General features: G+C 42.8%; 1 protein-coding gene across 1 annotated transcript in view; it reads right to left on the bottom strand.

Annotated features, from left to right (window-relative positions):
- Window positions 1-12522, bottom strand: part of ABCC4 (ATP binding cassette subfamily C member 4) — a 1099276-nt gene that overhangs the window by 209529 nt on the left and 877225 nt on the right. The window contains exons 24-25 of the mRNA XM_029604735.1: window positions 8471-8571; window positions 1647-1838 (exon numbers count right to left, since the gene is read on the bottom strand). Of these exons, the coding sequence (XP_029460595.1) occupies window positions 1647-1838; window positions 8471-8571 (293 nt within the window). The remainder of the gene's footprint in view (window positions 1-1646; window positions 1839-8470; window positions 8572-12522) is intronic.

The raw sequence follows: 12522 nt of genomic DNA, 5'->3' as shown, positions 1-12522 counted from the left end.
CAGTTACAGGGCGCCCAACCCTCTGCTCCAGAGCCTCTGTTACGAGGGAGGATGGTCCCACCAGGACCTAGCAATCCCCTGGGAGGCTTAAAGTGATATTTTCTCTCTCTTTTTCTTTTTTTTTTACTAAATCCTAGTCCTTCCTCTTTTTTTTTTTCAAGATTCCCTAAGGAACAAATACCAACCAACTAAAAACCTAACACTAAACCCAGACTAAAGGTTTTGCACCTCCACCATCTGCTGGAGACGGAGAAATACTGACAGACTCTAGGTGGTACCTCAGGGGTATAGGACGGAGTCCATTAAAACTTCTCTGTCTCTATCTGCTGGAGGGAAGGCAAAACCCAGGAGTCTGGACTGATCCAGGTACGTACAGGGAACCCATGAATATCAGGCTCAGCTGAGCCCCAGGGACTGCCCTAGTCTAGCTCTTTAAATAGCCAAAAAAAAATCTTAAAGGGACAGCTTCTTCCTCCTCCCTCCCATTGCCACCAGTCAAAGTATTTGCAGTGCTTGGCTATGTTATCCTCTGGAATTAGGAGACCTGATTTTTTTTTTTACCTCCTCTGCTCTGGTTGTAAAAGCACAGCTCCTTTATCATAATTCTTACATAGAAACATAGAAACATAGAAATGACGGCAGAAGAAGAACAAATGGCCCATCCAGTCTGCCCAGCAAGCTTCACACATTTTTTCTCTCATACTTATCTGTTTCTCTTAGCTCTTGGTTCTATTTCCCTTCCACCCCCACCTTTAATGTAGAGAGCAGTGATGGAGCTGCATCCAAGTGAAATATCTAGCTTGATTAGTTAGGGGTAGTAGCCGCCGCAATAAGCAAGCTACACCCATGCTTATTTGTTTTACCCAGACTATGTTATACAGCCCTTATCGGTTGTTTTTGTAAATAAAATAGTAGGGGGCAGCTAGGCTGAGATTGGGGAGGGAGGGGAGGGACTCCTGAAGGTGGAGGAGACTCCTGAAGGTGTATTCGCTTTTGCACTTTAGCCATGGAGGGACCCCCCATGATCTTCCGCCATAGCAGAGGACTCTTCAGGAGTCTCCTTCAATTCTACAAGCCAGCCCAGTCCATGTTACTTTAGGAAGTCAGTCAGCAGGTCCCTGGCATAAAACATGTTGAAAAAGGCTAAATACAGACTTGTATCAGTTTCTTAATTCTTAGCAATTAACATCTTCTTTGACTCTGTGTGGCCTAGCACACACTTAACGCCTTTATTTTTTTTTACTCTGGCAGTTTAACATCTTCATACTGATTTTGATGATTCCTCCAATAGTATGTAAATTAAATGCAATAGATATAGGTCCAGTTATCATGCTTTGCACTCTTCTACCCATATAAATCTTCAGCTATTGCCCGCAGAAGGGATTTTAGCAGTCTCCAAAGTTAGCATGTTTGAACATTCCTTAGTTTTATAAACGTTTCATCCAAACACAAATACTTGACTGGTTTTCTTTTAAGTAATTTTAAGTTTTGTGGTATAGCACAATAGTTCTTTTCTAATTTGGAATTATGCAATACCGACCAGGTTTAATATTGGATGACATAACAACAAGCTGAAATACATGTATACTAATAGTTCCATTTAAATCTTACAAATCTTTCAAATTTTTCAAAGTGCACAAAACTACCTTTTCTTTTGGCCGGATGAGAGCAGTCAAGTGCTTTAATACCAGTGGTCCATCCAAGCTGTAGGTGAAGTTGACATTTTCAAACGCTATCATCCCCTGATGTGGCCAGTCTGCTGGTGGGCGTTTCTGCGATTCCCAGTCAGCTTCTTTTTCAAGCTGTGTATACTCCAAAACTCTCTCTGCTGAAATCATCTGGAAAATATTTTCACCCCCCCCCAAAAAAAAAATGCCGAAAAGTTATATCCAAAACAGAAATTTTAAAAGACTAGGTCAGCAAAGTTACCGGTAGGGGGAATCAAAGTTTGGCACAATGGTAGTAGCTATATGAGCTTACAAAAAAACCAAGGTTCAGAGTTAGAAAAGGAATAAACATGGGAGAGCAATAACAAAAACTGGTCTGAGTAAGAAATGTGAATTCTACATACCCAGGGCCACTCATACAGAACCAGTTCTTTACTTTCCTTGTCCAATATATAAAGAAACACTTGCTAATTATCTCTTATTAAATAGGACTTGTTAAAAGTAGATGTGTCTTTTTATATTTTAATTTTAAAGTTAAAGTAAGTAGTTTCTTGTTTTTTCAGGTTTTATGGCAAGGAACTTTTTTTTGTAGTACGATCTGCATTCAATCCCACACTAACTTAACTATCTCCTCTTAAAGCAGAATATACATGTTTAAATTTATTAAGATTTGATATAAGGCTTTTCAACAAAGATACAAAGAGGTTTACATACCTTATGATCACTAATTTTACATGTTCACACTCTCCTGCAATTAAGATAGGAAACTACACAGGAAGCCATGTATCTTCTCTCCTCCAAACTCACCACTTGTTCCTCTGAACCCATTTCCACCCAGCTCCTCAGCTCTGTCTCCCCTGCTTTCATCCCCTCCATCTATCACTTTCTACTACAAATGTTCCTGCTGCCTTTCAACAAGCTGTGATTATACCACCACTCAAAAAACTGTCACTGGACTCTACCTTCCCTGCCAACCATTGTCCCATCTCCCTCTTCCCTATTGCATCCAAACTACTCAAACATGTCATTCACCTCTACTACTTCACTTACTTTCATCAATCTGTCTTTTGCCCTCTATATTCCACAGAAACAGCCCTTGCCAAAGTCTCCAGTGACCTATTCCTGGACAAATCCAAGGGCCTTTACTCAATCCTTATCCTCCTAGACCTATCTGCTGCTTTCAACACTGTTGATCATCACCTACTCCTTAATACTCTGTCCTCACTTGGTTTTTGGGAATCTGGTCTGTCTTGGTTTTCTTCCTACTTTTCCTGTTGCACTTTTAGCGTATGACCTCATGGATCCTCCTCCATCGATATCCCTCTATCAATCAGTGTGCCTCAGGGCTCCATGTTGGGACCTCTTTTCTTCTATCTCTGTTCTCTCCATGCTCTGATTTCCTCCCATGGATTTCAATACCATTTTTCTGCTGATGACTCCCAGATCTACTTCTCTGCACCAGAAACTCACTCCCAAATCTCAGCCTGATTGTCTGACATTGCTGCTTGGGTGTCCTACCACCACCTTAAACTGAACATGATCAAGACAAAACTTATCTTTACCCTCAAATCCACTTCCTCCTGCCCCATTTTTCTATTTCTGTGGATAACAATGCCATCCTCTCAGCTTATAACCTTAGGGTTATCTTCAACCTTCTCACTTCACATATTCAAAACACTGAAATAAACATGTCACCAAAATCCATCCATTCATTTCTGAATACACTACCCAAAACACTCTGCCACGCTCTCATCACCTCCCACTTACACTTAAGCAACCTGCTCCTCACAGGTCTCCTACTGAATCATCTCTCTCCACTACAAACTATTAAAGATTCAGCAGCATGACTTATCTTCTCTACCAATGTTGCTACTCATAACCTCTCTTCTCAAGTCACTACATTGACTCCCTAGCCATTCCCGCATAGAGTTCAAGCTTCTCTTACCTATAAGTGCATTCATTCTGTAGCTCATTACCTCTCCTCCCTTATCTCTCCCCATACCCTCCTCGTGACCTTGGGCAAGTCACAACTCCCTTCTCTATCACCAACTCCAGACTCCATGCTATCCTCTGTACTGCTCCATACGCCTGGAACAGACTTGCTGAGTTGGTGCATCATGCTTTCTGGACTTATTCAAATCCAGCTTTTAAAATTAAAATAATTTTAACCCCGAGTCTCCAGGTCACATCCCTGTTGTTTTTAACAATTTTCTAAAATAGGTGCAACTGCCTAAGTCTCTTATTTACTCTGTCTGTCTTGAATTTTAAGCTCTATGGAGAAGGGACTCTGTCTTATGTGTACGTGTATAGTGTGGCATACGTCTAATAATGCTACAATAAGCAGTAGTAGTCATTAACATACATCCAAAAGGCTTAATCAAAGAGGTACATGCTATGTTATTATTCTGAGCAAACCAAACAACAAGAGGTGACTCTGGAAATTAGTAAAAATTATTTTGAAAACTTTCATGCAACCATTTAGCAAAGAGCAATAAGTCAACAAGGCCCTATAGCTCCTTGCTACAGTCACAGTGTTTTACCTCTGATAAACATCCACATCAGATTAAATATTTCTGTGCTGCTAATGAATCACAGTCTTCCTCAAGTCAGATTATTGTGCAATTAAGAACACACACTACCTAAACAAGTCCCACGTTCTGTACAAAGAAAGTATGGGCAGCCGGTGTCCTGGAATGCCCCATGTCTTGTGATCAGGAGAGCATCGAGAGATGTCCACCCTCAAGGGGAATGCAGAAGTTAGGAGTTTTGAAAGGGGGAAATGCATTTGGCTGCTTCGGCTGATATGGGCATATGGCTTCAGCCCAAAGAGGGTGGGGGTGATGATTGGGGAAAGGGCCTGAATAGCTCACATAGAAAGAAGGGCGATAATTGGGTTTGTACATTTTGATGGCAATACTCAGAGTGGCTTGAAGGGTAGCATTAATTGGGCCCAGCAAGTCTGCTTGGTTTGGTCATCACTCATAGCTAATGGTGGTCAGCAGCTTTGATGTGTGTGGCGGGCTGCCTCCATTGGAAGAATAAGGCCCTGGTATATTGAGATGGGTCTTCGATGCTATGGAGCGGCAGTTGTGCAGACCTGGAGGGTGCTTCCCCGGGGGGGGGGGAGGAGTCTCTCTGTCAATCAGCTTGAGCACCCATATCAGACTCTCTGGTTAGGTATCTCATAAACAGCTGCAGCTACATCTTCCACTTCACTGGCATGTTGATGTGCTTTTATGAGTTCTATAGTGACATTACTTGTGGGAGTGGGTGGCAGGGCTGGAAGGGATCACTGCTGCCCTGGTTACACCTTTTCTATACCATCTTTCTTCCTGTACCAACTATGTGGAATAAACTGATATCTAACATCCAATATTTTGCTACACTCTCTTACTATCTAAACTAAAATGCCATTTTTTTCAAACTTGCATATCCTTCCATGTAACTCCTCTGTTACTAGCTTAACACTGTACTGCAAAAATATATGCTTGCATTTTCATTCATTTTTATCATGATGTGCCCTGGGTGAGGTGCCATACAAAAACAACTAGTCTTTCAGTAACCACACATGCAGATGTTGAAAAGGTGCAAACAAATCTAATGTGGCACAATAGTTTTAAAAGCTTGACATGTCTTATTCAAATTATTTCTACTTTTCTAAATGTGTGTGGATACTTTGGGGGCCAATATTCAGTAATCTGCCAAACTAAAAATAGCCAAATAAAGGTTATCCAGGTAACTTTAGATGGGATATTCAGCGTGACCAAGCCAGGTAAGCCTGCCATGGAAAATACTTAGATAACTTTGCCTGGATAAAGTGATCCAGCTATATTTAGGACGGCATTTTCTCCAACCAGACTTACTCAGCTAATGGGTAGATTTTGTAAGGTGCTGATTTTATAACATGTGGGCGCCTTTACGCGTGTGGCTGGGCCTCTTGGAAGATTCGCCCGGTGCGTGTAAGGCCTGGCTACGTGCATAAAGGCCGGAATTTACGCATGCTGGGCATTTAAAATCTGCCTTTAAGTTTATTTGGCTACTGGTGAGTATGGGCATTAGGCACACCCCTTAAATGTTTCCTCCCCTCCCCCCTCTCTTTATCTAGATACATTTTAGCTGGATAATGACTTATCCACATAAAATTTCACTGGTGAGCGGCCAAAAATCCCAAATCTTGGCGATCTGTCTGACTAACTTAAAAGTCAGCCGTACGAGACTTTCTGAATATCAATTTGTATGTATCCTGGTCAGAGTAAATGGCAGGACACTATTTTTGTCTGACTTCTCATGAACATAGGTGGCATGACTCATAAATATGTCAACCTTGTCTAAAAGAACTGTACTGTACTAATCCTCACTAACTGTAAATAAATGGGGCTTCAGTTTAAAGCAGGGGTCAAGAACCCATGGCTCGCGAGCCAGATATGGCTCTTTTGAGGGCTGCATCTGGCTCGCAGACAAGTGTCGCCATACTTCGCGGTTCCCCGCTGACCCAGCTGCTCCCCGGTCCTCCGCCGCCCGGGCTTAAAATGCTGTCAGCCCGGGCGGAACGCGGCAGGACAGCTGGAGTCAGCGGCACCGGCGTGCTCTCTTCTCCTCCCCCCCCCGCGGCCCGGAAGAGGAAGTGGAGAGCATCGGGTGCCTGCGCGGGAAGAAGAGACCACACTAGCGTGGTCTCTTCTTCCGCGCAGTCACCCGATGCTCACCACTTCCTCTTCCGGGCCGCGGGGGGGGAGGAGAAGAGAGCACGCCGACTGGAGTCATCCGGGTGCCTGCGCGGGAGTCATCGGGTGTCAGCCGGGTGCCAGCGCTGGAGTCATCGGGTGCCTGCGCGGGTCTTCCCGCGCAGGCACCCGATGCTCTCCACTTCCTCTTCCGGGCCGCGGGAAGAAGAGAGCACCCGGTGCTCTCTTCTTCCCGCGGCCCGGAAGAGGAAGTGGAGAGCATCGGGTGCCTGCGCGGGAAGACCCGCGCAGGCACGCTAGTGTCCGACGGGAAGAAGACTGCAGCGCGGCTCGGAGGAAAATGAAAATCTTCAACCGCGGCCGATGGGACTCCGCCTTCGCCTCCGCGAGGGCTGAAAATGAAGGAGGTTAGCGTTGGGAGGTGGCTGCTGCTGCCGCGAGTTCCCGGGGGGGGGGGGAGAGAGAGAGTGAATGAGCGAGCAAGCATGTGTGTTTGAGATCCTGTGTGTGTGAGTGAGAGATTGCATGTATGTGAATGATTGAGAGCCTGTATATGTGAAAGAGAGTATGTCTGTGATTGAGATCCTGCCTGTGTGAGAGAGAGCATGAATGTAAGTTTACCATTGGGAACCTGTATGTGTAAGTTTGTAATTGAAAACCTGTTTGTTTGAAAGAGTATGTGTGTATGATTGAGATCCTTTGTGTGTGAGAGAGATCATGTGTATGTATGATTAAGAGCCTGTGTGTATAAGTAAGAGAGAGATCATGTGTGTCTGTGTCTGATTGACAGCTGGTTTAGGTGATGGAGCATGTGAGTATGTGATTGAGAGCCTGTGTTTAAATGAGAGAGAGAGACCATGTGTGTCTGTGTGATTGAGAGCTGATTTAGGTGAGGGAGCATGTGAGTATGTGATTGAGAGCCTGTGTTTAAATGAGAGAGAGAGACCATGTGTGTCTGTGTGTGATTGAGAGCTGATTTAGGTGAGGGAGCATGTGAGTATGTGATTGAGAGCCTGTGTGTAAATGAGAGAAAGAGAGGACATGTTTGTAAGCATGTGAATGAGAGTCTGTGTGTGAGAGAAAAAGACAGCATGTATTTATGTGATTGAAAGCCTGTGTGTGTGTAAGCGTGAAAAGATAGACAGCATGTGTGTAAATGTGTAATTAAGAGCCTATATAAGTGAGAGAGAAAAAACATTTGTATATGTGAGTGACTGAGAGCATGTGTGTATAGGTGTGTCATTGAGAGCCAGTGTGAGAGAGAGCGCTGGTATGTGACTGAGAGAGGAGAAAGTTCCAAGCAAACCACTCCACCTCCTGCTAATTCAGAACAATCTCAGGACACCTGGATATCAAACTTTCCCAGGTATGCAGAGCAAAAAAATTTTTGTATCCTTATTATTTTTCATTACTGGATCTTTGTGTCTGCTATTTTGAAATATTTTGTTGGTATCTGGAAATGTTTTATATGAGTTTTTAATTATTGGATATTCCACTCATCAGCTGTTTCGAAATATGTTCTTTTTGTTAGTACAGTTTTACTGCTGATGATTTTATATTTCTTGATTTGTTTTATAAGGATGTGTGATGTTTCTTTTTTCCTTTGTTACACTGCATACAGAGACTCTGGCTTGTTGCAGTTTCCAATTCAGTTTTTGTCTGCATGCTTCTTGTTATGCGTTTTGGTCTCTTTATTCTATGTTAGGTGAGGGACAGCACGTGATTCAGGTGAGGTTTTCTGCTGGCGTGTAGTTTCTGTGTAGGACTCTATAGCAGCCTGACTTGGTCCGTTTTCCTAATAGGAGATGTATTGGTGTCTTAAGGCCTGGTGTAATATTTTCAGAGACTTATTGTACTTTAAAAGTGTGATCTTACATAAAATGCACACATTTACTTGTATTTAGTTTTAAACATATTGTATGGCTCTCATGGAATTACATTTTAAAATATGTGGCGTTTATGGCTCTCTCAGCCAAAAAGGTTCCTGACCCCTGGTTTAAAGTGTATACTAGATATAGAGCAAAAAATAAATCACAATCCTAACATTTTTAAACTACAATTGCTTTCATGTTTCTAAGTAGCAAAAGGGCTGAAAAGATGAAACGTATATATTTTTACCAGATTTTCAACTTCGGCGCTTTGTCTAACTCCCCACTGGAAAGTCCCCATGAGAGTGATGGCATAGGACAGTGCTAAGCCCACCTGACCTGCATCTAGCCCTGTAGGACAAGAAAAAACATTATACACAGTAACCAGAGGATAAAGACATTCAGTTATTTGCTTTCTTCAACCTAACTCAGGAAAAGTACAAATAAGACCTGCAAGAAAATCTGTCCCAAAGAGCATATGCAGATACTTCTTGTAAATTTAAGAACACATCAGCAAGAAGAAGTGAAGTTGAGTTGTTATATCTGCCCTCACATACAGAACAAAAGATGATGCCGACCACAGCGTTCTCTGACAGTTCCTAAGACCTTATAAATTGGTGTTAAAGAGTGCTTTTTTATAGGATTGTGTCAAAATGACTTGATGCCTGGTAACCCTACACACATTTGGTGGAGAATCTAACAAACAGCAATGAATCTGTAACAGTGTTTGATATGATCGTTGCATAGTTTATAAGAACATAAGAACTGTTATTCACGGTCAGACCAAGGTCCATCGAGCCCAGCATCCTGTCTCTGACAGCAGCCAATCCAAGTTGCAAGTACCTGGCAGATCCCATAAAGTAGATCTAATTCCTGTTAATCGCTCCCAGGGACAACAATAGCTTTCTTTAGTCTACCTGACTAATAATGTGTAATGGACTTTTCCTCGAGGAACTTGTCCAGACCTATTAAATCCTACTATGCTAGTCGCCTTAATCTCGTCCTCGGACAACAGATTAGCCAACTTGATCGTGCACTCAGTAAAAAAAGTACTTTCTATGGGTTTGTTTGTTTTACTTGTTATTTATTGCTTTTAAATATAAACACAAGCATTAATCTTGTACAGAAAGTAGGACAAACTAAAGAAATTACAATACACAGGGAAAACTTTTTCCTAGGAATAGGAAAACAAACAATGCCCTATCTTAAAAGCACAAGGGGCTTTGGAAAGATTCACAGAACAATAGCAGAAGGCAAACAAAGAAATTTAGGAAACCCCTGACATTTAAGCTGATGCTACGTCTAACTGCAATTCAAATAGGCCCTGGGGCAGATGCAGGATTTGAAGTCAACCTGCCATCTAATAAAGACTTCAATTGACTGGGCTCAAAAAGTAAATATCTATTACTGTCTATTTTTATGAGTCACTCAGGCCAGGGTTCATCATTACGTGCGGAATGATGAACCCTGCGCTACAGGGGGGCGAGGGAGTGAAGCAAGGGTTGGTCGGGCGATAGCCTGCAGCCAGCCGCACCCCGGTGGTGCGGTTTCGCCTGCTGTGGTGCGGCCGGCTGCAGGCTATCACGGGCATAACGTCGCCGTAAAAGGTGGTGCTAATCCCCGTGCTACTGCCAGCAATAATTTTCGAAACATTATTGCCGGCAGTGGTGCTGCTGCCGATTTCCATAATTCCCTCCCTAACTCCGCCCCGACTACTACCCTCCCCCTAATTTAAATCTTACCGCCGCGATAAGGGCCTCTTGTGGCTTGGAAAATAACCCCCTTAGCTGGGTAGCATTGAAAAAATTCACCCCCCAAACTTAAAACAGTGTCTCTATATTGTAGAAAAGATCTACTCTGCGTCTGTGTTGAAACGTTAGGAAAAATATGTATTTTATACCCCATAAATAAAGCACCCATTTTAGGAAACACCAACTTCATAATTACATTTTTATCGGCCTCGGATGCACAACAGTTCAAGAGTAGTGTGATCACTGATTACTTCATTAGACTGCTCAGGGAAATATGTTAAAGTCTTCAGGAATTGAAGAAGCATCATTCAATCTAGCATTTAATAGGTAATATATTTTAGAAAAAGAGGGCATATGCTCATGAACTGTGCCCGGCGGGGGCTAATTGGGAGATTATGGGGAGAATTTAATAAACATAGATTAAGTAATCTAGAATGATTCTCCCATGTCTCGAGATTTTGTTTCACATAGGAACAGAGACACAAGCAATTTTAAACTGGTTGAGCCACCAGCCAGTTCATGAGAGTCCAGAGTTGTCAATCTTTCCTGACATCTCTCCAAAAGATTGTTGAGCAGATACTTGGCGTTTGATAGAATCCACTGATGAGAAGAAATCATTTAGCTTTTTACTATAATCTTTTTCTAAGAAAACTATTGCTTGCCAAACTTCCTCGAGGCCTATATTTGCAGGCCTCTGCAAACAAGACTCACCCAGCATGGCCCCACTCTGTCTATCTGGATGTTCTGCCTTGCCTGGTTCTGAGTGTTGATGCTCAGGACTAGAGCCTGGAAGGAAAGTTTCCCCTGCTAGGCATAAGTCAGGTGGCTAGAGGAGGGATACTCAGGATTTAAAGGCATTTCTACCTCAAGCTGATTACTCACTGCTGCATTTGCATTATGAGAAACAAGGAGTCCTGAGAAAACTTGCCCTAATGACCCTGACAACATCTGTGGAATAGTCTGTTGACCGGAAGGGTGGGAAGCAGCTGTCTCTTCACCATGTTAGAAAGATAAGAGAAAAATGCAGTAGGGATGGAGCAATAAAGTCAGGGTATACAACTGGAGGCCCCTGTGCTGTAGGAGTGCGCTTCTTAGGCATGCAGCTTCGGCGGACCGGCACCTCCTTTTCAATGCTGTCAAGCCCAGAGATGAAGTCACTCCGCCGGGGGGAGGAGAGGCAAAGCAGCAGGATGAACTGGGAGGGTAAGGCAGACTCCAAGATCAGAAGTCTTTTGCGGCCTCCTACAGTTTGTTTTCAATCTACTGGTTGCTAGTTTCATGGACTGCACCCATGTTTTACTATTATTTGAAAGGGTAAATAACCATTCTTTATTTACTTCTTCTATCCCACTCATGATTTTATAAACTTGAATTATGTTCCCTCTCAGCCATCTCGTTTCCAGGCTGAAGAGCCCTAGCCTACATAGCCTCTCATCATAGAAAAGATGTTCCATCCCCTTTATCATTTTTGTCACCCTCCTCTGCACGTTTTCTAGTTCCGCTATGGATTTATGGGGATAATGAAGGGTCACCATATAGGATGGCTGCCTAACCCTGCTGCTCCCTCTCCTTTCAAATTAATTAGAAATTTTAAATACTAAAACACTCTGGAAAAAAGGTAATGTACCAAAACTGTAGAGATGGAAAACATGCCATGTGAAACATTGTATTCATTTTATTTATTTATGCATAACCTGCTTACACAAGAAGCCCTAAGTGTCATACAAATTTAATGACCATAACATTTTAGCCACCATAAAACAAAAACATGCTCTAAAACGGAGAAAAACTCCCTTTGGAAGATCGTAAATTAGTCAAGCAGCAGCAGATTCTGGCCTGGCGTTCAAACGGGGTAGAGATTCTAAATGCGCCACTACCATGTGTGTTTTAGATACCCATAGTCAGCACTGATCCAAAAGCCACATTTTATGTTACTGCATGTGCAAGACTGAAGGGAGGGTCACGTGGAGATGACAGAAAATGGCCCAGTTATTGAGCAGCATGCCAAAAACTATTAAGCGCAATCCGAATGTATGGGTCAGATAAAAGTTAATGGGGTGTTATCACAAATCTTTCCTTCAGGAAGGCAGAGGAGACAGGGGAGCCCACTAGTCCTACAGCAATGAAGCTATTAATGGTCAAAATTCATAAGTGGTGCCATGCTGAGTCAGATAAAAAAAAATCCATCAAGCCCAGCATCCTGTCTCTGACAGTGGCCAATCTGGGTCACAAATACCCGAAGAAAATTCTTTTTCACTCAGCACACTCTGGAATTCATTGCCAGAGGATGTGGTTACAGCAGTCAGTGTAACTGGGTTTTAAAAAGGTTTGGATAAGTTCGTAGAGGATAGATCCATAAACTGCTATGATTGTCATTACTAAACAATAGTAGCTTGTGATTTATCTAATGTTTAGGTACTTGCCAGGTACTTGTGATTTGGATTGGCCACTGTTGGCAACATGATACTGGGCTTATGTTCTTATGGCGGATCCCAAGGAGTCAAAACAATTCCTTGTAGCTCACTCCTAGCGTTAAGCAGTGGCTTTCCTC

The sequence above is a fragment of the Rhinatrema bivittatum genome, chromosome 5, assembly GCF_901001135.1.
Source record: "Rhinatrema bivittatum chromosome 5, aRhiBiv1.1, whole genome shotgun sequence".
In the NCBI taxonomy this organism is placed as follows: Eukaryota; Metazoa; Chordata; class Amphibia; order Gymnophiona; family Rhinatrematidae; genus Rhinatrema; species Rhinatrema bivittatum.
The sequence above is the reverse complement of the archived record's forward strand: the minus strand, read 5'-3'. Positions and strand labels throughout refer to the sequence as shown.